The 26,776-nt window shown below is 42.3% G+C and overlaps 2 protein-coding genes across 2 annotated transcripts in view; one reads left to right on the top strand and one right to left on the bottom strand.

The window, feature by feature from the left end:
- gdap2 (ganglioside induced differentiation associated protein 2) overlaps positions 1-10,942 on the bottom strand; it is a 38,575-nt gene extending 27,633 nt beyond the window's left edge. The window contains exons 1-5 of the mRNA XM_061053582.1: positions 10,708-10,942; positions 7,976-8,186; positions 2,095-2,234; positions 564-717; positions 274-362 (exon numbers count right to left, since the gene is read on the bottom strand). Coding sequence (XP_060909565.1) covers positions 274-362; positions 564-717; positions 2,095-2,234; positions 7,976-8,160 — 568 coding nt within the window. The 5' untranslated portion in view covers positions 8,161-8,186; positions 10,708-10,942. The remainder of the gene's footprint in view (positions 1-273; positions 363-563; positions 718-2,094; positions 2,235-7,975; positions 8,187-10,707) is intronic.
- A 2,301-nt stretch (positions 10,943-13,243) lies between these two features.
- Positions 13,244-25,804, top strand: wdr3 (WD repeat domain 3). Its single transcript, XM_061053545.1, has 27 exons — positions 13,244-13,346; positions 14,651-14,852; positions 14,957-15,166; positions 15,413-15,531; positions 16,318-16,396; positions 16,861-16,956; positions 17,350-17,448; positions 17,606-17,707; positions 17,903-18,003; positions 18,274-18,378; positions 18,495-18,725; positions 18,823-18,916; positions 19,232-19,333; positions 19,496-19,578; positions 20,176-20,314; positions 20,411-20,467; positions 21,218-21,318; positions 21,795-21,906; positions 22,646-22,780; positions 22,881-22,931; positions 23,034-23,099; positions 23,725-23,817; positions 24,009-24,059; positions 24,168-24,211; positions 24,310-24,438; positions 25,273-25,366; positions 25,465-25,804. Exons 2-27 carry the CDS (start codon positions 14,679-14,681, stop codon positions 25,618-25,620), a joined length of 2,823 nt encoding a protein of 940 aa, XP_060909528.1. The 5' UTR covers positions 13,244-13,346; positions 14,651-14,678; the 3' UTR covers positions 25,621-25,804.
- The last annotated feature ends 972 nt before the right edge of the window (positions 25,805-26,776 follow it).

Here is a 26,776-nt window from a genome sequence, read left to right as displayed (position 1 = left end):
ATAACCATGAGTCTTCTGTGTTGTTTTTGTAAGGCGTGTGTGAGTGTGTGTGTGTGTGAGTGTACAGAATACAGAAAGATAACAAGATAACAGGCTCTTTTCCACAACCCCCTCATCTGTACCTCCCTGATAAAAAGCTGTATGTGTGTTTGTGTCTCTCCTTCTTAATGACATCTGTGTGAGTGTGTGAGTGTGTGTGTGTGTGTGTGTGTGTGTGTGTGTGTGTGTGTGTGTGTGTGTGTGTGTGTGTATGTGTGTGTGCGTGTTTCTTACTGAAGGCGATGTGTGTAGCGTCCTCCAGTGGGTAACCTCTTTTGGTCGTGTTCACCACACCGATACCGACAGACGACATCGACTTCTCTCTAAGGCGACAACAAGAAAGAAAAAAAAATCTCACACATGGCTCACCACATTAACATGTTCACACGCACGCACGCACACACACAAAAACCAACAACCGGCGGTCACTTTTTTTCAACAAAGAAAACTCTCGCAGGACTTTTACAGAGAAGAAAAGTTTTTCTCTTCTTCAGAAGTTGTTTGTTTATAATTGTGCTTCTCACGCGGCCAGCTGCATGATGTTCCTGTAGCAGCTGTAGAGCGAGCTCTCTGCGGCCGTTCTGTACTTTGATTTGTATTTCGGTCCCACCGTGTGGATGATGAACCTCGCCGCCAGGTTGAAGCCTTTGGTCAGCTTCGCCTCACCTGTTCGACATCCTGCATTAAAAAAAACACAACAACATTAAAAGTGAGTAACCTCGAAGAACAACGCTGAACATGAAATACGAAAAATCTGGAAATGATTGGTAATGCTGCAGGGACATCTTAAAGACAAGATAAGATGACATTTTCAGTGTTACAGGACAGCCAAAAAGAGGACACAGAGCACCATTAAATTAAAAAAAAGGAAAATAGTAGAGGAGCCAAAACACAGCTGCAGTTGTTACAAATGTAGTCTTAACATTCACACATATATAGAAAAAAACACCATCATGCACACAGCGTACAGAAAGCTGAACATGTTATCAGAGGATATTGTAATATGGTAGATATTGTAATGTGATAATATTGCACAAGAGGTTGGGGCTTGTGTGTTTTGTGATCTACTGGGAGCAGGCTCGGTTGAAGAGTCTGACTGCTGCAGGGAGAAAGGACCTGCGCCGTCTCTCCTTCACACACCACGGGTGAAAAAGACATATTTTACATTATTCTATGACTTCTACAGCAGCTACATTTAATTATCAAGTACGGATGCGAGACGGTACTTAGACATGAAGATCAGATTTGGTAGATGTTCAGACTTTCGTGTTTGTTTGTTAAATAGTTTTCAGTCACTTTGTACTGATCATCTGTTACAGCTGGAGGCGGAGGTGTGGCCAAACAACAGTTCGTTCTGGTTTCATACTGGTCCCCCATGGCGACATCTACTGCATCAAAAAGTCGCACATTCTTCCCTTAAGTATTTGTGCTTCCTTTGTCTAACTCGTCCTAGTTTAAGTGAAGTATGTATTTGTCTCTACATAAAGAGGAATGCACCACATACTTGGCCAATAAAAAAACACTGATTTGGATTCAGATTTTTTGGTTTTATAAATCTCTAACACTCGATGTCGTTTGGAAATAACACACATCTGTGTGATTAAACGATGTGGTGCCAGCTCTCTCTGCTGAAGGAGGCCGTGACTTCAGAAAGGCGTCAGAAAAAAAGAGGATTTTGTCGCCTTGTGGTTGAATTCCTGAATGCTTTAGTTAATTTGATTCCTTGATGCAGACTCTTCACAGACAGTATGAATCGCTTTGATTCAATTTGAGGTGTCTCTTTGATCTTCACTTTGCAGTTCTTCATGAAAGGGAGCTGTGCATTCGTTCTAAAAGATACAACACTGTAAATTAAGGCAGCGATGGCAGCCTTTCTTTAAATTAAATTCATCTGATCATCATGTGCTGGGCTGTGAGTTCATGTGCATATATAGTTGCATTCATGTGTCCTGTCTGCAGATTTGAGTCTGCAGCATGCAAGAGAGGAAAAACTCAAATTAACCCTAAAGTTGGGGTTCATGTGTCCGACCCCCTCTCCCCCGTCCTCAGCTCTACCTTTGAACCTGAGCAGCTCTTCTCGGAGCTCGGGCCCGGCGTGCTGGTGGATGCTGTCAGACACCGGGTTCTTGTCGTTCAGCATCTCGTTGCTCGTGTTCACGATGGAGGTGCAGTTCAGCAGAGCGACGTCACCGGTGCTGATGAGACCAGAACACAAAAACAGATGAAGACAGTGATGATAATTTCAAACATAAACATGCAGAAACAACAACGGCAATGGCAGCTGATTTTCAGATCTCTGTCTGGTAGGTTTTCATTGGAGGAAAGAAGGCTGATGTGGCATGCTCTCTCAAATGAAGTTAATTCCTGTTATCTTTAAATATGAGCAGAAAGGCCATTTTAAGTTTGGCCTAAAAACCCTGGAGTGACTGTCTGACCACACACGGGCCTGTTAGTCTGCACACTTTAAACCAAAGTCACTTACACACTGAGCCAGAGTGAAATACTTATTTTTATTGCTTCAGTAAAGTTATTTCTTCACTCTCTGGAACTCGGCAGGTTGTTTGGAAAGAACAACGCGGAACCACTCGAGCATGTGTTGAAGGCGTTTTGGTTACAAGACGAGGTCAGCCGTCAGGAGCGAGAAAGACGAGTTTTATTGTTTTTGAAATTGTGCTTTTTAAGTTAATTAAAAATGAGTCACAACCCAGAGCAGATCACACTGCCAGAAAGTAACTCAGACTGAGAAAGAGAACCTCGTTCTCAGTATCAATCTATCAGATACGGTATTTACTGAGTCTTATCTTTACCTGCTTCGACTCTCGGGATACAAATACAGCCTGAGAAGCTAAATGCCAACGATTCATTTAATTAAGTGGCCAGACAAACAGCTTTTTAGATGCTTGAGTATGTCAACAAAAATATGTGTATGTCACGATGGTGTGCCCATTGACCTCGGATCTCGACGCTGGGAATGCCATCACGTCCAAGGTAACCGCATTCCTGTTGCAAGTTAGCGACAAGTCGGAAAAGCAACATGAACGCCTTCAGTAGTACCTTTGTATCGTTAGCTAATACCTGGCGAAAACAGCACTCTAACATGACAGTTTGTGCACAAATATACAATGACAACATGTCCACGGAACAGAATTTGCACGATACTATCAGTGTGGTTGATTTAATCACACATTCCCACATTCAGACATGTACAGCTGACATTTCAGTATCAGCGCAAACATCCTTCAATTCACTTTTAAGATAGTATTTGCAGATAATATCTTGCATCCCTACGGCTTATTTTATTTATTTTTTTTTACATTTGATTCCTCTTTATATCCTAACTCTTCTGAAATGTATTGAACTGCATAAATCTACCGAGTGTTTGGAGGTGAATGTATCCATGGTGGCACTGTTCACCACTTATTCATGTCAGCAATGAGCCACAAAGCGGTCACAAGCTGAACCTGCTCGAGGGCCGGTTGTTCCTGGAGGTCTGGTGACGTTCGTGCAGCAGGAATGCGCCTGCTGCTGCTGATGAGTGAGCAAGGGGAGGCCCGCTGTAACAACAAGGCCCTCACACAGAAACTATGCCAAGTCGGGCACCGGATGATCATGTGTTCCTCCATAAAAGAGGATTTGCGAGGCGATCTGGACTCTGAACTGGTCCAGGAGAGCACGTGGAGAGACACAGGCGGCGTTCACACTACAGAGCCAACACTGCTGCTAAAAATACTCAAAGTGTTTGTTTTACTACTCCTGTATTTTCTAGCAATTTAACCCTCCTCTGACCGCGTCTGTGCCCAAGCTTCTTGTTTCATGTTCCTCACCAAACTGTCAAAATGATCACATTTCATCTGGTTAATGATTTCCCTTATAATTTTACCTCACGCTTCCATGCTAGATGCATCTCGTCTCTGAGCCCATCAGGATGTTTAACATTATGGTGCTACAGCGGGGACATTAATTAACGAGTCCAGCAGCATGTAGACTATAATTACAGTCGAGCAGAAGTGTTACAAACCACAAGAATGGGGCGGGAATGATAGCTCGATAATTGTTTGTCTAGAACATTATCACATCAGGGTGACTGTTTTACCTTTTGGTAAAACAACAACACTATCACCTCATCATTTTATACACTACACTTTGTGTTAAACGTGTCAAAATGAGCGTTTAAATTCTTTAGTTATGGCCCGAAAACAGATTTTTAAGAAATCCGAGAGTCATCAATCTTCAGGAACCAAATTCTCATTTGATCATCCTCGACTCCAGGTGAAGCTCCTCCCTCTTGTCAAAAACGTTCAATACTTACATACTTTTAGATACCGCATGTTAAAAACAAAAGTCTCCTTTTTTAAAGTTATGTTTTGGGCCTGTCGCCTTTATGAGATAGGACAGCTGAAGAGGGGAAATGTTGAGAGAGGAGAGCTGCAGGTGACATGCAGCAAAGGGCAGAGGTCAGATTCAGACCCGGCTGTGGCTCCGTGGTAGAGTCGGTCACCTCTCAAACAGAAGGTAGGGGGCTCGATCCCCATCGCTTGGCAAGACGCTTAACCCCCAGTTTCTATGAATGTGTATGAAAAGGATTAGTAAATACTGCTGGTCACTTTACACAGCAGCCTCTGCCGTCATCATTGTATTGAATAATTCAGAGGACCAAGTGTTTTAGAGACAAAACAATCCAGACCTCTTCATGAGTTTATTTCCATTGATGTTGTTGTTTTGTCCTTCAGTGGTGACAAAAAAAAACCCCAATAAAAATAAAGTATTAGAAAGACACATCCTGTTTGTAGGTCGATAAAACATGACATCTGACCTGTTTCAGATCAGGGATAGATTACACTTTGAAACAACAGACAACTCAGTCTAATCAGTTACAAATCAACGCCTGATTGGTTTAATTTAATAACAGATTCTTCTCCAAACAGTACGCTGAATTCGGAGGAGCCACATGATTTAAATCTAAGAACACAAAGCGTTGCTTTATAAAGGGACAAGACTGTGACTTCTAATGAGATCAACGTTCAGATCGAGCAGAGCTGCTGCTGCATGAGCTTCATTCAGTACATTTGGTTTTAAGACATTACAAGTCAAGCTGCCTTTTACACTGATCTGATCTATGCTGGCATCTTTGGTAAAATGGAGAGTCGAGGTCTCACTCTGTATGGAAAGACCATTTAAGGCTTTATCAAAGGCGTGCTAGGCTCAGGGAAAAAAAACCTTCTCAGAAACATAACCACAAGTTCTCTAAGCCACTCTGATCCCAAAGTTAATCGAGAACAGTTTATATTTCACACTTGTAGTTCTGCAGCATATTTTACTCTGAATAAGGAACAAATGATGTCAGATTGCAGGAAAATGAAAAAAACTCAGATTTATTTGTGCAGATTGGTTTGTTGTAGAGAGCTTCACTTTCTAAAAACAACAATGATCACCGTTTGTGGCGAGCAGCCCAAACATCAAGAGAGTGAAGGGTGCAAATCAAATGTTTAACTGATTGGGATAAGTTAAAGGAGCAATATGTGACTTACACCGAGTGTTTAAAATGGGTACTGCAGTCCAAATTCAAAACATTGGAGAGAGCTGTCTCCCTCCTCTCTACAGTCGATGTGCATGCAGGTTGCCATGTGGTGGACACTGAAGCTTCAGTGTTTAGCCAGCTCTGCATCGGTCTGTAAACCTTTCTGTGTTCTAACCTCTCTCCATTTTTCAAAAGCATCTCCAATATTGATCCTAGTTTGAGCACGTTTCTGCTCGTGGAGCTTATTAGAAACATGCAGAGGCTTTTTAGGTCGGGTACAATCACTTCTATCTGAACCACTTCTCTCGTCCGCTTCCATCGCTGCAACACCTGTTGGTTTGACCTGATAACTGCTCTCATATCTGGGAAACCGAGGGGCTTCCAAAACGGCTGTGTGGGGGGGTGCCTTAAAACCTCCTACCTTCTCTGGTCCAAACAAATCCAGAGCATTCAGGACCAGAATCTAAAGTTAGAAGGAGGACATACTGGCTGCTGCATTGTTGTCAGAGAAGCCAGCACTTCAACATAGCATGTTTCCTTAATGTCTGATCATATAGTAAGGTACCTTTATCATTTCAGTAAGTAGATATCTTACAGATTGCTCCTTTAAAGTTTGTTGACAAATGACATTGCAAAGGACAGCTGTCTGATCATCTGAAGAAAAACTCTGTAGGACTCACGTCAGGTCAAACTTCTTGTGTAAGGATCTTTGATTCCACATGAAGATGGAAAATCAACATTTGAGAACAACTGCAACAGATCCAATTGAATTAATGAACGATGCTGAATTGAGAAGAGTTATGGTCGTGCAGTTAAGTTTTTTTGGAAAGACTCACACAGCCTCTGAATTTAAAAAAGGTACACTCAAACTTTCCACAGACGAGTGAAACCAAACCAAACACTCTGGTTTGAGCTTTTTCAGAAAAATAAGCCACAGAAGAGTGATGAGGAGAATCCAGAGTTTTAATGAGAACAAATCCTAATGGTTGATGAAGTATGCAGAGAGCAGTTATTCTTAGCTGGTCGGGGGGGGAAGAACCTCAAAGATAATCTCAGAAATGGTTGAAACTGGCCTCAGCATGTAAGCGTCGGTCAAACCAACTTTCCTAATGTTTTCAGTGTTTGTGACACGTTGGTGAGCAAAGGAAGAAAACCAGACATTTCAGGACTTGGCAGCAATAGTTGCAAGGTTAAAATCTGCAACCTTTTGGGGAAATTGTCAACTAATCCAAACCCTGAAGTGTGAGAGCCAAAAGTCTGTGTGTTGTTAAAGGAAGAGGTGATGCTACAGGGTGGTCGGCATGACCGTGTCCCAACCTTTTTTTGAGACGTTTTGCTGGAATTAAAGAAAAAACTAATAAATCTCAGTTTCAACATGTGATGTGTTATTGTGGATTAAATCTGGGCTTTTAAAGATAAGAGTTATTAGCTTTTTCCTGAAACAAAAAACATAAACTTATGCACACAGGTAGAGTTCAGGAGTGGATACAATTCAGCGATTGGACGCGATTCAAACCGAAGCGAAAATATAATCACAGTGAGGCAAAACGGCACGCAGATAAAGCTCGTTCCAAAGTTAGGGTTTCCCTTCGATAGGCTTTTTACCTCGGGACACGGAGTTGGCCTGCTTTCTGTTGGACAGACAGGTGCTAAACACCGGGCGGTTAGCTTGTGCTAGCAGTGTAGGTACAAGCAGTAAACATACACACGACTTCCTGCGGTGAGCGTGTGCGGCATTGCCAGTGAAGCATTGTCAACTCTGTGAGAGGACTTCCAGGTAAACTTAGGGCTGGAAATGATTCTACACCAGATGTCACGACTACTGAAACAAAGACTATGACTGTAAATATGATGAGTCATATCTCGCTTTCAGCTTCACCTGCACAACAGTGTTCAATAAAGAGAGCCACACTCCTTCCTTTTCCCACATCCTTCCTGTGTGAGAGGTGTTTCTGTCGTCGCCTTCAACAACACGACACACAGATCGAAGCTGGAACACGGAAAATGAAGTAAGCCCGAGGACAGGAAGCATGAATGTTAAAAGAAGATTTTAATTTGTTCATCCTCAGAGTCAGGTTAAAGAAAAAACAAACAGTTAAAAGCAATGACTGTTGCTTTAAAAAAAAAAAGTTGTTTCATGTTGCAGAATCACTTTAATTCACTTCCTCTTTAAAAGTCCGCTTTTTTTCAGTTTGTTGTCACTCTGAAGTTCTTATTCTGAGCAATCTTCAAGCTCAACCTTAAAACTATAGGGGTTTATTAGCAAAGAGGGTCACTGAAAGTGTGATTGGTATATGAATATGTTTGTGTGTCGATGTGTATGGCGAGGGGGAAAGTTGCAAGAAAACGTTAGGGAACCGCCAGGAGAGGCGTCTTTTCAGCCGACGGCACCAAAGGGAAGAAGTCTGTGTGACTCACAAGAGGATGATCTTGCGGTTGATGTCTGGTCTGAAGGGGAAGGGTGAGGGGAAGCTCTGCTGGCCGAGCAGGCTGTCGCTCTGGTCCTGCTTCGGCGCCTCCTCGCCGTCCTCACCCAGCTGCTGCTGCCAGGTCGGGAGCGTCTGGATGTCCACAAACTGGGAGCGAGCACCCAGAGGATCCATCCCCTCTGGATCGCCAAACAGCCACCCTGGAAGCGGCAGAGGAGAGACAAACTTTAAAATCTGCACCCTAAATAATAATCAGTCAGTGTTGACGTCTGCATGAGGAGGTGGCCACAGAGAAGCAATAACTAAAGACTCCACAAGTCACATAACGCCAACATTTCTCGGTAAAACTATAAGAGCTGCTCCTATTTGTATTCCTTCATGGTCATTTGAACTTCTGCTTGTTTTTTTTCCATTTCCATTGACTGATAAAGTGGACACATTAATTCTTTGTTTTATCCTTTGCCTGGAGGCGATTACCTTGTGTTGACTGACTAATCAGTTAAGCAGCTAACAGATTTAAGATTTACAATTCAATCCATTGAGCTTTCAAGTCATTCCTGGAGCTGAAATGCCGAACCGTTCACTGGGACTAGTTTCACAAACATCCGAGCGTCTACTGAACTAAAATGAAAATCATGGTATCAGGAAATAACAGATATTGTGCGGACTTTATTTCAAGCTTAGTTATTTCACTGACAATGAAAAGTAGTTGCGGTTTAGTTTTATTCCACCTTTCCCTGCTGCTTGGTGTTTTGAACTAAGATTACAAACTAGAGACGCAACGATTGGGAAAATCAGGTACCGATACCGATGTTTGATCAAGACTCTCACAATGCCGCCATTTTCTCTCGCGTTTGACGATGAAAACAAGTCAGAGATTGTTCGATTGACTTCATCCGCCCAATGGAAAAAAAACCTCTTCTCTGAATCGGTAGTTAGGTGCACTAGATGTCAGCATTAAATTGATTTGGCACAACCAATAAACATCGGCTGCTGACATGGGTTCCACGTTATTTGCAGACTTGCTGATGTCGGTCACCACTACACCAGACCAATACCGGCCTCTGTTGAACCGCTGCATCGATGAGTCCCTATAACAAAGTGTCTCGTCGCATGGCAGTCTCGGCGCACGTCTTGCAGCCTCCTCCGTGGATGGATTGTTGCAGGTTGGTGTAAAACAGCAGCTCCGACAATAAGCCCTCTGCGATCCCGCGGGACACTTAAACTTGATGTTTACCACCTTGAAACTGCTGAAGGATTTGTCCACTCCAGATTGCATGAATATCTGACTAACATGTGTACATGCTGGGATTTTAAGACGTAGGTTTAGTATCCAAAAGAAAACTAAAAACACTACTCAAATAGTTGTTGTTTTTTTTTTACTTTATTGTACATTATACAAATACAAGCCAGAGCCAAGGAAGCGTACCATGCTCGAGCACGGATTGAAGCTCTCACACCGGTCAAACAAACTGGACTTTAGGGGTTTAGGCGTGCTGTACGGACTGCCTACTGTGAGTGCACCCTTTGACAACAGCTGAAGGCGGTGTGTGTTTCTGATAATAAATCGAGGGTGAGGGCTAAACAACAAAACAACAAGTTAAAGACATCACTCAGGGTTCCTGGAGACTACGACAAGCACGTTTCACTTTTGTGGAAGAAGCTGAAATCTCGGATCGTCCTCAGATTTAGAAATAATGGAAGTTTTCATGTTTTGTCCTCAGTAGATCAGAGTTCATGAATCTGACGTAATGTGAGAAGAGAAAGGGACTGATGGAAAGGATGTGACATCATTTTTGTTTTAAATATTGTTCACACGTTAATATTCTATAAATCAACATCAGTTTTTAACTCATTTATTTAAGTGTCACATTGTTGTTTGGAGTCATGTGATTGGTTCTTACATGAGTTTGTTTGTGTCAAACAGCTGTGTAAACCCTCGTTTTTTTAAAGGTGCTTAATAAATCAAATTTATTTGATCATGAACACTGAACATTGAGCATCTCTGTCTGTTTCTTAAGGACGATTGATTGGACAAACGTCGCCTGATCAATGAATCGTTTTTTATGGCAAAAAAAAAAAAAGCCCAGTCAGATCCTGCACAGTCTTATCACCTCTGAGGACTTTGAGTCACTTGATTCAAAAGAAACAAAAGCCGGTGTGTGTGTGTGTGTGTGTGTGTGTGTGTGTGTGTGTGTGTGTGTGGCTTTACATGAATGGATTTACTGACAATAAGGTATGTCAGAATAAGTAAAGCCTAAAGTTCATTTTTTTTAAAGCTAAAATGTCTCACGTGTCGTTTCCAGTTCAGATTTTGATTTTCAAAATTGGATATTTCAGATTTCATTATGAATGAAAAAAATCAAAACATGAGTAAAAACTGGATTAAACTGTGAATTCAGCTCCAGGATATTTTGGTTTAATATAATCAAGTACACTTTAAGAGGAGGTAACACGATGCTTTCCTCAAAACACAAACTTTATTTTTTAATTATAATGTTTATTATGATTTATTAATGACGTCAGTAATTTAATTAAGCCAAAACCCAGGGTAGTAAAATAAGACCCTAAATGGATCATTAAACAGTCATACTGCTGTCACAATTTCTTCCTGCTTATAATTGAACTCTAAATCAACTGTGGCACTCTTTAAACATAATGTTTTATTAATAAATCGTTAAAATCTGCAACATCACAAACAAAAACTCAGCAGTCACCTACCTTGTCAGTTGTATTTCCTCCAAACAAGAGGTGATGTCCACGCTAAAACATACAAAAAAATAATCAAATAATCGCTCAAAAACAATTTGTAGACTCAAGACGTTTTGTGCCAACTGTAAGCTTTCATACTAACAAGTAAAGAAATCGTAAAAGTGGTGAAAATGAGTAAAAAAACGCCGATTAAGCAGGTTTGCTCATTTAGCCTGCATGCTAGGCGCTCATTGATGCTCAGTCAAGCGACCTACAGTGTACACAACAACATCCGGTAGATAATTTCAAAATAAAATTCCCTTGACAAAGATGCCAATGGAACCCAAGACAACTGTTTTGGGGATCTAAAATCCTAACCCTCGATGAAGAAAGGAAGAAATTAAGTTGTCAAAACATGCTTCCAGTTAGTAAAACAGGTGTTGGGACTTTGCTGTGAGAAAACCGACCTAGTGTAGGAGCCAGGAATTAAATCAAGTGACCTACCACCAACTGCTTCATGACAAATCACGAACCAAATTGATAATATTTTACAACCAATCAGAGTTATTTAATGACTTAATGTGCAGTTTTGTCCTCCGCCGGTACAAAACATGTGACACAGAGCAATGAAATGGAAAAAAAACAAATATGTTTAATTTCCATTCATGGACTTTGAAACAGTTTTTTTTTTCCAGGCACACATTTGCGACCCACTGAAAACGGTTCTGCGACCCACTTTTGGGTCTAGATCCACCAGTTGAGAACCACTGCACTAAGAAGACTTTGTACAATAAGATGTGGAATCTTTTCAAGTATTTTTTAGAACAAGACCACCTGACCATCCTGATCGAAGGAGGCCAGCTGGACGATTGTTTGAGCCTGTGAAATAACCTTATATTACTACTGCTAGTTATTTTTTTAAATCAATTACTCTCTGATTTTATATTTTGAATTGATTGTAAATTTGCATAACACATTTATTCTCTGAAGTGAATCATAAATTATTGCACAATTCATATATATGCCATTAAATCAAGCTGATTTTTAATATAAAATATAATAAAATTTTAATAAAAAAACAAAACTTTTCTTTCCCAGTTGTAATGCTTTTAATTTCTGATTTCAAGTTATCTCGTGCTTTTATTGTGTATGCATCATGCAAGTAAAGTTCCGGTCTGTTCCCTGTTATTGGCCTCTGACTTGACGTCCCTGTTCTTCATTTCTCAATCATCGCTGTATCAGCTGACTGAAAAACGAAACACACTTCCGCTGTGTTTGTTCAGGGACCTGTCAAAAATGACGGCACTTCTTTAACCACAAAAACCCCTGAAAGTTAGCCAAATATGTGTGACCACTCAAGCAGCGGATACCCTACATCTAATATGAGATTTATTTGATTATTTAATATGCGATACAGTTAAACTAGAAGCTGAAGAACGTCTCTTACGTAGCTCTTCTGTGAGAACGCAGACAGAAGCAACAGAGAGTGAACGATCGAGCATTAAATGTTAAATAACAAATTATTTTCATTATTTTACCACAGTAATGTCCCATAAATGCTACTTATTGACGTAACTTTCTTTTTCACTAAGATTAATGTAACATTTTTTAATTTATATTTCTATATTAAGGATTGTATAAGTTGTATGTGGAAGATAATAAATAAGTAATAAATATATATTTAGACATGTTTAGAGAAATAATGTTTAGGTTATGTATAAAAATAAGAAACTGACAGGATCATTGGTGATTAATGGCGAAGGGTTGGATTAAATAAATTTATACTTCTTTAATTAGATTAGAAAACTTTATTAATCCAATCAAAGAAGTATACTTATTTACTCCCTATTATTCTACTTCTTATTGTTTACTTGCCCACTCCTTCTCGGGTGTGTAAATAAAAAGACTAGTGTTCTTTTGTATGATGTTCTTCATTGTTTGTACATATTACTTTTTTTTCCTGTCTGCTTATTTGTCATTTTTCTTTTCTTCTCTTTTGTACATGTTCGAAATAAAAACAACTTAAATTAAATGTTGTTACTGTTTATGTTAATTTGACTTTAAAACGGTCTATTCTTTTTTATGCCAAATGGATTCCTTTACTTTACTTTGCATACACTATGTGTGTATGTACTGTATAGTCTGTATGCATATATATATATGCAGATGTTTTCCTTTATTTTTATTATTATTATCATTATTATTATTATTATTTATTTAATTTATTTTTTTCTTCAGATTTTTTCTGATTGTGTAATATTGGCTGGATGGTGGATGGCTAGGCTTGGGGGAGCATTAAGTGTGAGTGATTGTGAGTGTGTGCGTGTGTGTGTGTGTGTGTGTGTGTGTGTGTGTGTGTGTGTGTGTGCGTGTGTGTGTGTGTGTGTGTGTGTGTGTGTCTCTGTGTTTAAATGTTTGGTATTATGTTTTGGATTTACCTTTTATTTTGATTTTGTATTATGATGATTAATTTATGTTTTGTAAGGACCCGCTTGAAAATGAGATGATGCATCTCAAGGGGCTATCCTTGAAATAAATTACAAATTACTTTCCACCATAGACTGAAAACAATCAGCTTTTTCTACGTATCTGTGATCGACTGATCGAGTCTTAAAGAGCAGTCCTGGAAACACAACACAAGTGAAGCTAGCAGCCGCGAAAGTTCAGAGGTAAGAAGAGAAACTAACTAAATATACAAAACATTAACGTTTAAAGGGAGATATTTACATGTTGAAAATCGTATCGGGATATAAATAAACACCGTGTTGTCTTTATATATCTGCATTTACACTTCAATTTCTCCACGTGGGTTCAGGAACGACCGATGTGTCGTGGTCGGGTTTACTCGATTCGTTGTACAGCGCTTGCTGGGCGGGGCGGTGTCTCCGCGTGTGAATGCATTTAAGCGACAGAAGCTTTAACTCCGACCGCGCGGGGTAGCGTGGTACACTAAAACAAACGCGTCACTGTATTTCCAGACTAGCGTGCTGCTATCTCAGGCTCCTATTTTACTAAAAGTATGTCGGTCAGCATCATAAACGTTTGTGATTTCTCATTCTCTTACAATACAAGAGTGGTGTTAAGATATTAGCTTCAGATAATGCCAAGAAAATAAACACGGATCATTAAAAGCTCACCTTTACCGGCAAAGACATGATCTAAGTTTTTGCATTGATTTTTTATTTATTTTTTAATGTAAATACGTTTTAACATACTAATAATGTTAGAAAAAGAGCTTTGTCCCCTCGGCTTCTGAAGCTCCTAACAAACTCCCACATTGACTGTTATATTGGCTGCTATGGTTACTGATCCGTGCTGCTGTTCAGGTGTTTCTCCCATGGTTTCTCCTTGTATTATGTGTGTATATATGTCCCAACTGTGCAAGCTGTGACCACTCATTTCCCCCTGGGGAACAATACAGTATTGTATATCTTAGAGCTGCTCGATTAAGGCAAATATATTGATATTGAGATCTTGATCATTGAATGCAATAACTCATTGATTTTAAAACTTCTGACTCACCTGCATTTATCAAAATGGTAAATGGACTTGAGCTTATACTTTAACACCTACCCAGTCACACACTGATGGTAGAGGTTAGTGAGCCACAGCCGCCCCATGAAATCAAACACTCTGAACGCTGTTTTATGAAGCCCCCTCCCATATTTAACACAACAACGCTGTTCCTAATCCGTGAGTCAGACAGAGATGTTTCCCTCGTTTCCTGTGGAAGAGCTTGACTGATTTTTCATGGACAGAAAACATCAAGATATTACTTTGTATGCACATATATAAAGTCCATTTTGCACATTATGTGGAGAACAGAGCCTCTTTTATGTAGAATAGATTCATAATAAACATTGATATCTGTTCTAAGTTGTGTTTTTTTCACATATGTTGTGATCCATGTTTTGTATTTATGTCACTTTGGTGAGAAAATAACCGGATTGTCTCCTGTTTATTTATGAAACAGGATTTAACTCCACATCCGGCCGCCGGTCATGGGGTTGACCAAGCAGTACCTGCGCTATGTTGCCAGTGCTGTGTTCGGAGTCATCGGAAGCCAGAAAGCAAACATTGCTTATGTGACCCTCCGAGGCGGAGAGAAGGGACGCTATGTCGCTGTGGCTGCGTGTGAACACGTGTTCATCTGGGACGTCCGGAAAGGAGAGAAAGTGAGTTTTTTTTTTTTTTTTTTTTTTTCTACATTTGACTCTAGAAAGTTCTCTAAACTCTGATTTGTTTCCAGCTCTGATCCTTCACTTGTCTCCGTGTTCAGGTCCTGATCCTGAAGGGGCAGAAACACGAGGTGACCTTCCTCTGCCCCTCGCCCGATGGCATCCACATCGCTGTGGGCTACGAGGACGGCGCTGTGAGAATCTTCAGCTTGATGGACGGGGAGAACAACGTCTCCTTCAACGGCCACAAGTCGGCCGTCAGCGTCATTCACTACGACAAGCTCGGAGCTCGGCTCGTCACCGGGTCCAAGGTGAGTCAGGAGGACGTTTTTCTGTTTTCCTCAACATTTGTGTGACATCTTACTTACTTTTAAAAGTGTGCTGTAGGATGACTTATTTTATAAGAGTGGTAGCAAGATCAAGAATAAAGTAACACATTAAAATGCCTGAATCATAAAAATGCACGTTATTTTCCTTGATGTTAAGACTTTATGAAATCTTCTGGGCGGCTGCTATGTTTTGCTAATGTGCCGTACCCTCTTCTCTGCTGCCTTCAGGACACAGACGTGATCGTGTGGGACATCATCAATGAGTGTGGGTTGTACAGGCTGAGAGGCCACAAAGACGTCATCACAGAGGCTTTGTTCCTCAAAGACAAGAACCTCCTGGTCACCAGGTAACCACACCTTCTAAACCAGCAGGTCCTTCAGCTGCTGGACTAACAGAGGGCTGCAGGAATGACCTACGTTACAGAATGCTTTAAAACCCTGACCATGGCATCATCACTTATCAGCTTCATGATCTCTGGTTTGACTTAGCGACTGTTTAAACAGAGGGGGGCAAAGTTTATCAACAATGGAACTTTGTTAACCGTTCCTGCTTCCTTTTGCGGCGGGCTTTGACGTTACATCAGTTGTTTCCATGGCTACGATAAACATGTCATGTCAGTAACCAGTTTTACCAAAAAAAACAAACATCAGCTGTTACTCAATAGAGTCATGTTCTGAAGAGACCATGATGACTTAGAAAACTCTGAATCACACACGTGTCTGTGTTCAAATTTTACAAATAATAGAAACTATTCTATATATCCCCCCCCCCCATCGTCAGTCCAGTGGTGCTCCAGAAGTTCCTTCATGTAGGTCAGGCAGCATTTCAGAATAAAGGCCCTTGGGCAGAGACGGGTATTTGTGCTCGTTATTCAATAAGCTCTCTGAAGTACAAGAGGCGCTGTGCTCTCGCTCAGGTTGTCCTCGATCCATAAGAGCAAAGATTATTTTTCAAATAACGGGCTGATAATTAACGGATTGTCGGACATGTGCCCAGCTCCGGCCGTAAATGTTCCATACATTTCATGATGATTAAGATATTTTTTTTATTTTTAGCTGAATACCTTTCCATAAGAATCAAAATTGTTGAAACTAACTAAGTCGGTTTGTCGGTGTTCTCTGCTGCTGTTCAGCTCCAAGGACAGTTTTGTGAAGTGGTGGGACCTGGACACACAGCACTGCTTCCAGACCATGGTGGGCCATCGCAGCGAGGTAAGAGGGTTTCTTACTTTATCATCCCTGAAACAGACAACAGGAAACCCGGGAGCTGGATGAGTAGCTGGCTGGAGGTGTTCTAGCCTGGATTAGCACACACCTCATGGAACGGTTCCCACGCTCGGAGACTTTTCAGCTCTGCTCCGTCCTGAAGCTGAAAGAGTTTGAGTCTCCTGAGTTTTGTCTGTGATTTGATTAGTGTTGTTGACCCTGTTGTTAACCATCAGGGAGGCAGACGGTATTAATACATTTAGCTGAATGAAGGCTGATAATCGCATCAATGTGAAATTACAGACTGTAGGCTCACTGTAGTCAGCTGAACTTTGACCTCCAAGCTTCCTCATATGTATGTTTATATTTGTCAGTCTAAATTGTTCATGTTATATACACAGTATTATTGATTACTAATGCGTTTAGTGTGTGTGTGTGTGTGTGTGTGTGTGTGTGTGTGTGTGTGTTAGGTTTGGGGCATGGTGCTGCTGAAGCAGGAGAACAGGCTGTTGACGGGCTCAGCAGACAGTGAGCTCCGAGCCTGGGACATCAACTACCTGCAGCAGGTGAGGAACAATGTGTGTCTGTCTCTGTCTCTGTCTCTCTCTCTGTCTCTCTCGCTCTCTCTCTCTCTCTCTCTGTCTCTCTCTCTCTGACTGTCTGCCTGCCTCTCTCTCTCTCTGTCTCTCTCGCTCTCTCTGTCTCTCTCTCTGACTGTCTGCCTGTCGCTCTCTCTCTCTCTGTCTCTCTCTGTCTCTCTCTCTCTCTCTCTCTCTCTCTGACTGTCTGCCTGTCTCTCTCTCTCTCTCTCTCTGTCTCTCTCTCTCTCTGACTGCCTGTCTCTCTCTCTCTCTCCCTCTCCCTCTCTCTCTCTCTGACTGTCTGCCTGTCTCTCTCTCTCTCCCTCTCTCTCTCTCTCTCTCTCTCTCTGACTGTCTGCCTGTCTCCATCCTCCTCAGGAGAAAGCTGAAGGTGAGCCTCAGGTGAAAAAGGGGAAGACTCTCCTCGATGACGACGATGAACACAATGAGGACGAGGCGGATGAAAGTCTTGAAGAGGTAAACAAGAGTTTTCACACTTCCAGAATAGTTGTAAAGTAACATCAGGTGTTCTGTATGTTATTGAGTCAAGTTTTTAAAATGACGTTACAGCAGCAGAGCACCTTCACGACATCAGTTCAATCTCTTCTTCTCTTGCTTTTTCTTCATCTCTCAGCGGATCTTGAGTTGTAAGAAAGCCGGCTCCATCCTGAGAGAGGCCAGAGACCGAGTCGTCTCCCTGACATCCGACACAAAGGCCCGAGTCATCGCCTGCCATGTGAGTGTGCGAAGCATCATCGGCTTCCTCCTGAAGCACGATTCAATATCTGAAACCTTCCTCCTCCTGGAGATCTGCACATGAAGATGAAGATTAAACGCTGAAGGAGTGCTTTAAGTTCATTGTTAAATGCATGGTTGTTTTAGATTTATCATATACATGTATTTAATCTTATCTCTCTCCCCTCTTCATCAGGGTAACGACTCGATCCTGGAGCTCTTCACTGTGCTGTCAGAGGAGGAGGTGCAGAAGAAAATGACCAAGAAGATGAAGAAAGCGAAGAAGAAGGCATCAAAGTAAGACGAGACGAGATGAAAACATCTGTTTGGTTACATGTTTACTATCTTTGTTCGTACTGATACTAGAAATATAACTATTACTGCAAAAATGAGCCTACAATTCGTTTAGCAGACGCTTTTATCCAAAGTGTCTAGCATCAGAAAGTAAGAACAAAACAAGCAAGGATCCAGAGAGGGGGTGGGGATGGTAGGGGAAATGCTGCTGAGGTTACTCTGTTTGGAGGTCGAACATACTGAGACTTGTTGTGTTGCTGCCCCCTGCTGTAGAGCTCAGGAAGATGCAGGTGAGGAGGCAGCAGAGCCGGTGGTGGAGAGGATGCTGAAGGACGAGATCATCAGACTGACCAACATCAAAGCTTCTTCAAAGATCAGGTCAGTGTGGAGCCACACATATCTTTAGGTCAGAGGTCGTAGAGCTGACTTTGGCAGTCCTTGTTAAAGTTAAAGTTCGGTTCAACCCTTCACACTCCTCCTCCCTGCTCCTTCAGGTGGGTGGACTGCCTGTCATGTGCAGGCGGCGAGCTGAAGGTGGCGCTGCTGCTGCAGAACAACACCGTGGAGACGTACACCTTGAAGCCTTCAGACAAAATCCCGACAGCCAACAAGACGGCTCGCCTCACGCTCGGCGGACATCGGACAGACGTCCGCACGCTGGCCTTCAGCACCGACAACCTGGCCGTCCTCTCCGCCTCCGGGGACACAGTCAAAGTTTGGAACAGGTGAGACCGATTCAGGTTCTAGAAAGATCTTATCAGTAGGTTTTGGTAGTTTTAGTTTTCCTCACAGTCATGTCGGTTTAACACACTGTCCTTACAGGTCAACGCTGCAGGTGATCCGCACAATGGCCTGTGAATACGCTCTGTGCTCCCTCTTCGTGCCCGGAGACAGACAGATCATTCTCGGGACAAAGGTATAAAAACACACAGAACAACTCAGCATCTAGGTTTCCCACTCTGCCTGCATTTTCTGCTCTTCAGGAGACAGTTTTGTGTTTCATGCTAATATCGTTTTCCTTTAAAGGAGCAATATGTAAATCTGACACCTAGTGTTTAAAATGGGTACTGCAGGCCAAATTCAAGTCTCCTCCTCGCTCGAGTCAATGTGCACACAGTTTGCCATGTCACGGACACTGAAGCTTCAGTGTTTAGCCAGCTTTTGAGAAAATCAAGTCAAAAAAAGTTCATTATTTATTTTCAGTGAGGTCTGTGTTTTTTTTTCCCCTCAGAGTGGGAAGCTGCAGATCTTTGAGTTGGCCTCAGGAAGCCTCCTGGAGACAGTGGACGCTCACGGAGGAGCGCTGTGGTCTCTGTGCCTGGCCCCCGACCAGGTAAACTCCACTACCTGCAGTCACACCCTGCTTGACCCTTATCTGTGTTTTTTAACAGTGTCATTCAGATTTGAAATAACTAACCGTCTCTTCCTCGTCTTTTTTTCATTTGCCTTAAATATATATATTATGCATGTGTGTGTCTGAATTGTATTTCTGCAGAGAGGGATTGTGACGGGCAGTGCAGATAAAACAGTGAAGTTCTGGGACTTTGAGCTCATAAAGGACCAAGGCAGCAGCCAGAAGTAAGTCATCACTTTATTAAACACTCTTATATCAGTGTGATTGATTTAGGCTGACCTCACATGTCACTGCACTCCAAATGAAGCTCTCACCTACTGTACGAGGTTTTTTAAAGAAACCGCCTCCTTATACAAAGAAACCGATTTTAAGTCTCCAAGATGCATTAAAAGTAATCCTTGCTTTTAACACCTCTCGCCTGGACTTCTGCAAATCTCTCTAAATGTTAGTCAGTGAGTCCTCGCTCTCACGTCTGCAGTATGTGCAAAACGCTGCTGCACATCACCCCTGTACTCGCCTCCCTTCACTGGCTCCCTGTTGATTTTAAAGTTCACTTTCGAATTGCATTACTTGTTTTTAAGCCCCTTCATGGTTTAGCCCCCTCGTATCTATCAGAACGTTTAATCCCTTACACCCCGGGACGATCGCTCAGCTCCTCTGAGCAGCCTTTTTCTGCCGACCCTCGAGCTCAGCGCAAACTCAGGGGTGACCTCGCCTTCTCAGATGCAGCCCCCCCCCCCCCGTCTGTGGAATCAATTCCCTCCCCTCATCAGAGGCACTAACTCATTTTGTGTATATTTGTGTGTGTGTGTGTGATACAGGAGGCTGACAGTGAAACACACACGCACTCTGCAGCTGGAGGAGGACGTTCTGTGTGTGAAGTTGTCTCCCGACCACAGACTGCTGGCTGTCTCTCTGTTAGACTGCACCGTGAAGGTCTTCTACACCGACACACTGAAGGTACACACACACGTATCAAGTCATACAGTAATGACAGTACCCGTATATTCAACGTTTTATCAGAAGAGTTATATACTCCTCCTCTGTCTCCTTCAGTTCTTCCTCTCTCTGTACGGACACAAGCTGCCTGTCCTCTGTCTGGACATCTCACATGTGAGTACTCTCAAGCTCAGCGCTCATAAAAAAAGACACTGAGCGCTGTGCTTCTTCACCCGGCGGCCGTCTTCTGCTGAGAGCGCTCTCTCCTCACTTAAAACAATTGCAAAAAGATGCTGGCACTCAGAAAAGAATGCAAGGTGTACACAGGGCCTAAACATATACATATCCATTATTTTTTATTATTTATGAATCCAAGCCGTCCACATGGGAAATATCCATAAACATAAAAAATGAAAGAAAAGTAAGTAAGGTGTCAAGATGAGTCCAAAGCGATCTCTTCCCATTGATGTTTACATTTTTCAAACTGTTAGTTTAGCATTTTCTCCGTGAGGATAACCGACACCGGTTCATGCAACCAGATTCTGATGTCTTTGAGAAAAAAAAATGTTGAACCTAAAACTCTTTCACTTGATTTAGAAATCCTAACATTGACATGTTTCCTCCTCTGAAGTGAAATGTGGAGTTTACAGGTTCAGAGAAAAAGGGAGTTTAAATCACTAAAAGACACTATAACCCTATCCTTGGCATGTTACAGATGTGCTGAATTGTTCTTTAACACCTCCATCAGCTGTGTATGAAATATTTTAATCCTGCATCCTATATTATTATTAATTAGTTCCCCATAACTTCCCCAAACCGTAGCTGTCATTGCATCTGTTTCTGAAACCTGTATAGTCTTCAATTAGGTCCTTTTGACCCGCAGCACTGCCTCACAGGCTCTGAGGTTTTGTTTCGTTTCCTCAGGATAACACTCTGATCGCCACGGGCTCCGCTGACAGAAACGTGAAGATCTGGGGTTTGGATTTTGGCGACTGTCACCGCTCCATGTTCGCTCATGACGACAGGTAACGCCCAGGAATACACACCACGCATCAGGCAGTGGAACGTGAACATTTTTTTAAAATCAAATATATTGTGATGACATCATTTTCTCTGCTGTGGAGTTTGCAGCTCTGACGTCATGTGTTGTGTTCAGGGACTCTGATCTCTGTCCTTTAAACTCTGACTGCCCGCTGACTTCACACCAGCTGCTCCTTCATCTCCACGCTCATCTGTTGTCTCATGAATTATCTCACTTCACCTCCTCTGTGTCTTCTCTTGTCCTCCCAGTATTTCATTTTGCTTTAATTCCAGCCGCCTCCATGTTCATTTTATTAACCTCATTCTGTTTATTTTTTAATGGTTAGCTTTCTAATTTATCTTTTTCTCTTTCTTCCTTTTCTGTCTTGTCACTCTTCTCTTCTTTCCAGCTTTTGATTGATTATATATTTATTCTTCTAATTATCTCTATTCCCCCCAAACTCTGTTTTTCTCTCCACAGCGTCATGTTCCTCCAGTTTGTCCCAAAGACTCATCTCTTCTTCACGGCGGGAAAAGACAAGAAGATCAAACAATGGGACGCCGACAAGTTTGAGCACATCCAGACGCTGGAGGTGACACCTTTTTTTTTTTTTTTTTTTTTTTCCCCCCCCATTCAGTGGCTTACTGCCAACTTCCGCACCGTCCATGCACACTGTGGCGCCGTTCGCTGCCACTGTAGTCAATGATTGTGTTTCCACAGTGAGCACCACAATCCGTCTCAGGAGCTTGTCAACAGCAGGCATGCGTCAAGCTGAACAGAGTACATCGACCCGGACAGGAAGTCAAGACAAGGACATGCACGGAGCGTCCCGTCAATTTCAAAATGAAACACAATAAACGGACACCCGATCATATTTTCCATCACTTTATCAACATTAAGGTCAAATTTGTCACAACAAATCATCCTCAGAAAGACAAAGCAACATGTTGTTTGCCCGTTTTTCTCTGTAGTCCTGCGCGATCTTGTAGTTCTCCTGTGATGTGTGCACAGCTGATCATGGCTACGCTCACGCTCTAGAAACGGACCCACTGGGCGGCAGGGCGCACGCCATCCAACGGCGCAAAACTGACACCTTGATGGACTATGTGGAAATTGGCAGAGTTCCCTCACAACTAAATATCAGACGTACATGGCTGACCTTTATTTGTCAGATTGGTGAAGGGATAATTAAGAAGTCACTTGGGTGTTTTTCTCTTTGTTCCAAGTGATGACTTAATAAATCTCTCACTCTGCTTAGGTTTCTCTCCTGCACTGTTAAAAGAACTGAAATGCTCACAGGCTTACATTTCTCTTTTCTCTCTGCCTCACAGGGACATCATCGGGAGGTTTGGTGTCTGACCATCAGCCCAAACGGTGACCACATCGTGTCAGCTTCACACGATAAATCCCTGCGTCTGTGGGAGAGGACCAGGGAGCCCATCATCCTGGACGAGGAACGGGAGATGGTGAGGTTGAGGACGCAGACAAATGTGTCGATGCATTCACACAACCCTCTCGCACACATTGTCTCTGTTTCTCTAAATGACATTGTTTGCTTCTTCGTAGGAGCGAGAGGCAGAGTTTGAGGAGAGCATGGCCAAAGGAGACGTGCCTGTGGTGAGTTTTTCAGGACACTGTCAACATTTTCCATAAGACAACTTTTTTAATTGAACTTGTTATGTTGATGTAGGTGAAGCTTTAGCTCTGTTTCATCTTCAGGTACCTGGAGAGACTCAAGGAGAGGCGGCGCCGGCCGGCAAGAAGACAGTCGAGACGGTCAAAGCTGTGAGTTAACTTCACCTCTTGTGACCTGAAATCAGTCTCTCTCCTAAGCATTTGTTGAATCTTTCTATGAGCATGACTTAGATATGAATATTTAAATGAGGTTGTAGCCTACTTATATGCTGCAGGGCTGATGTCAGGTACTTCAAAATACTTATGTGTTTGGCTAAAATTTGTGTAGCGGTCATTATTACCCGTGCTGCTAAACTCTACCAAAAGGCAATTAAGCAGGGGAACAGGATTATTTGATGTCCGGTTTGGCTTCTTCATAGATTTTGCAGTAGAATTTGTCTTGTTTTATTGGTGCAAAAAACAGTTAACAAAGGTAAATAAAGCAAAAATAGCCAGAACTTAAAAAATGAAATATGAGAAGCAATTACAAATATATATAATATACAATTTAAATTTTAAAAATGTAAAAATATAAAAAACAAAAAGTACAAAATGTGCAATGGAGGGGCTGTGCAGTTGACAATGGAGCAAATCTTACAGTGTATACAAATCTACTCAGAGTGCATGTAAAGAAAATATATTCAAAGTCCAGTGAGCGTTAATGCAACGCATGAAAACAGTCTTGGTTTTAGAGTTTCTCAGTTGATGTTTTAATTGTTGTGTGATTTCTTTGCAGGCTGAGCGAATCATGGAGGCGCTGGAACTTTTCAAAGAGGAAGCCAGAAAGATGGAGGAGCATAAGTATGCCTGTGAGCGAGCAGGCAAAGAGGTACAGACATGACCCAGTAATGCTCGCATTAAAAAAACCAAAAACAAATGTTTATCCACATCTAAGCGCAGTGGAGCGTAACAAATCTACAAAGGCTGGGTAGACGCTGATCCAGTTTCAGGATTTTGTTTTTTGCAGGTTATACTGTACGTATGAGCTAAATGTGACCAATGGCTGATGTTGTTTTGCAGGTCCCTCTTCCCAAACCCAACCCTATTCTTGTTGCCTTTGGAAACGTCACAGTAAGTAGAATACTGATGAAGAATAGTTCAAAAGGAGGACATTGAGACTAGTTAGAAATCTAGATTTATTAAGTTTTAACCTTGAGTCTGTCTGTGTCTGTCGTTCAGCCGTCACGCTACGTGTTAGATGTCATTAAGAAGGTCCGATCGAGGTGAGACATGAGACCAAACCCACACATTCATCTCTGGTTGTACCCTTTAAGCTCATCACCATGGTGACCCTTCTCCTCTGTGTGTGTTGCTTTAACAGTGAGCTGGAGGTTTCTCTGCTGGTCTTACCGTTCCCGTACGTCCCCGAGCTGCTGAAGCTGTTCAACAGCTACATCCAGCAGGGCCTGGAGGTGGAGCTGGTCTGCCGCTGCCTCTTCTTCCTCCTCAAGTAAGTGAACTACCCGGCTGTGTGTGCGTAGGGACATTTTTTCACAAGTGAGGCAGTTGGTTTGGCAGTTAGTCCGCACGCCTCATGTACAGAGGTCCTCGATGCGGTCGGCCCGTGATCGTCCCCGAGCCTCAACTTCTTTCTCGCACGTGATTTCCCCACTCTCACTCTCTCTCTCTCCTTGATTTCACTCTCTATCCATCCTTTGTCCTATCAAAATAAAGGCATAAACCCTAAAAATAAGTCTTCAGAATAAGTGAGTCAGGGGTTTAGAGATCTGGCGTCTGAATGGTAGCTCGTCACACAAAAAAAAAAAAAGAAGCAAAACAGAAAAGGCTCCAGGCTGCTTTGAGACATCTGCACAGCCATTAGAGGTTTTGCTATTATTGCCTGGTCATGAATCACATCAGCTCCCAAATAAAATAAAAAATGCTTGTAACATAAGAAGACAAAATAAGTTCAACTATTTTTATGTAAATCTAGCCGAGTGTGTTTCCTTAATCCTGCTGACAATCAGGGATATGGCACCAAAAGCAGAATCTATTTGTTGGAGGTAATAAATGTTGGCAGAAATATATAACAATTGATCTGAATCAAATGGGCCAAAGCAAAGGTCCCCAACTTTTTTTGCTTGGGGCCCCCCCCCCTACTTGTATTTGAGAAAAGCTGAGTACCCTGTGGCTGTGCACGGGGTACTCTGTCGGTCATTTACTCTCTGTTCATGGCTCTCTTGAATGTGTCTTATTGTAAATGTAGATCTGTATCTGCTGCTGTTGAATGTTCTGATGGTACAGGTTTGATCTGAGCTCACATCGTCCTTCTGTTTCCTTCTAGGATCCACTTTGGTCAGATCTCCAGTAACCAGATGCTGGTGTCTGTTATCGACGAGCTGCGAAACAACACCCTCTCCAAAGTGCGGGAAATCAGAGTGAGTCACACCTTGATCAGACGCTCAACCGCCAAATAAAGACGTTTTTATTTTCTCTAAATGTCCTGACCACCTCGTCTTCTCTCCTGGTGTCTCAGGACGTGATGGGCTTCAACAGCGCGGCGCTGCATTTCCTCCAGAGGGAGATAGAGAGCAAAGAGGACGTGATGTTCTTCGCTGAGGCGATGGGTCAGGTTAAGGAGAAGAAGAAGAGGAGGAGGAAGAGGGAGCGAGCCATCCTGACCATCGCTTGATTCATTACGGACATTTCTGACAGATGACTGATAAACACCCGACCCCCCGTCTCCTCCTGATGTTTTTCCAGAGGAACCGGAGGGTCCACCATGTTGGTTTTTGTACTTCAGGAAGTCCTGATCTGATGTAACTGTGTTTTTCAATGACATGCTTCATTTCCCAAATAAACCAAGTCTGATTTTTTTCTCACAGTACTTCAGGTTTTATAAGAGACTTTCCAAACAGATAAATCCTCCACAGCAGCGAGAAATGTGATGTGTGTACGCAGCAGCTCCCTCTGCAGCTGTGTGTGTCTCTATAAAGAATACATTCAGATGACGTACCATTAAATACAAACAGTTCATATTTAAAGCAGGACTCCTCCACGACCACCACACACAGAGGGACAGGCATGATTTAACACGGTTTCTGTCCTACAGGCCCAAAGGGAGCGATCCAGGCCTGCAGCCAAACCAAGCACACTGCAAAAAATCTAATCTAAGGAACATTAAAAAAGCTTCAATCAAGGCAGTTTAAGCCTATTCTCTGATACTTTTTATCAGGCAGTTTTTATCCTTCGTAACATGCTACAAAAATATACAGTATATAAACAATAGATAGTTTAAAGGTCACATTATATACTCCTTTTTAACCAATTTACCAGTTCACTGTAAGTCTCAGAGCTCCCCAAAACAAGAGCTTGTTCTAAATCCACTCTGATCCTGTATTTGATCATGTCTATAAATCCCTCTATTTCAGCCCTGCTCAGAACAGGCTGTTTCTGTGTCTGTACCTTTAAATGTAAATGAGCTGTGTCTGACCACGCCCCCTCTCTGGAAGGGCTTGGTTGGTTTGGGCTTTCTCGCTACATGTCCTATTATTTACGGTGAGAAGGCGTGTCACCCACCAGGGGGAGGGGCTACTGCCCTTTGTGATGTCTCCGAACGGCCAGTTCGAGCACACATTTTTTGTAAAGTGGAGCAGACTAAAGACGGAGAGGATGGACTTTTCTCATCATTGGGGGGTTTGTAGATGGACTAGGGACACAAATTAGTGTTAGAGAAACATGGTGAAGTGAACATGTGACCTTTACCAAGTTAAAAAAAAAAACTTGCTGATTCAACTTAACATTTAACCTATTTGAACGCCTTTTATCGATGTTTAAGATCTTGAAAA

Source organism: Labrus mixtus, chromosome 13, assembly GCF_963584025.1.
Source record: "Labrus mixtus chromosome 13, fLabMix1.1, whole genome shotgun sequence".
Taxonomy (NCBI): Eukaryota; Metazoa; Chordata; class Actinopteri; order Labriformes; family Labridae; genus Labrus; species Labrus mixtus.
This window is presented reverse-complemented; position numbering and strand designations above follow the sequence as displayed.

Bases quoted from the DNA above. Each gene is read 5' to 3' on its own strand.
- wdr3 (XM_061053545.1), top strand. From the start codon at position 14,679: ATGGGGTTGACCAAGCAGTACCTGCGCTATGTTGCCAGTGCTGTGTTC. The intron at 21,907-22,645 runs GTGACACCTTTT...TCTGCCTCACAG, and splicing joins AGCACATCCAGACGCTGGAG to GGACATCATCGGGAGGTTTG. The intron at 22,781-22,880 runs GTGAGGTTGAGG...GCTTCTTCGTAG, and splicing joins TGGACGAGGAACGGGAGATG to GAGCGAGAGGCAGAGTTTGA.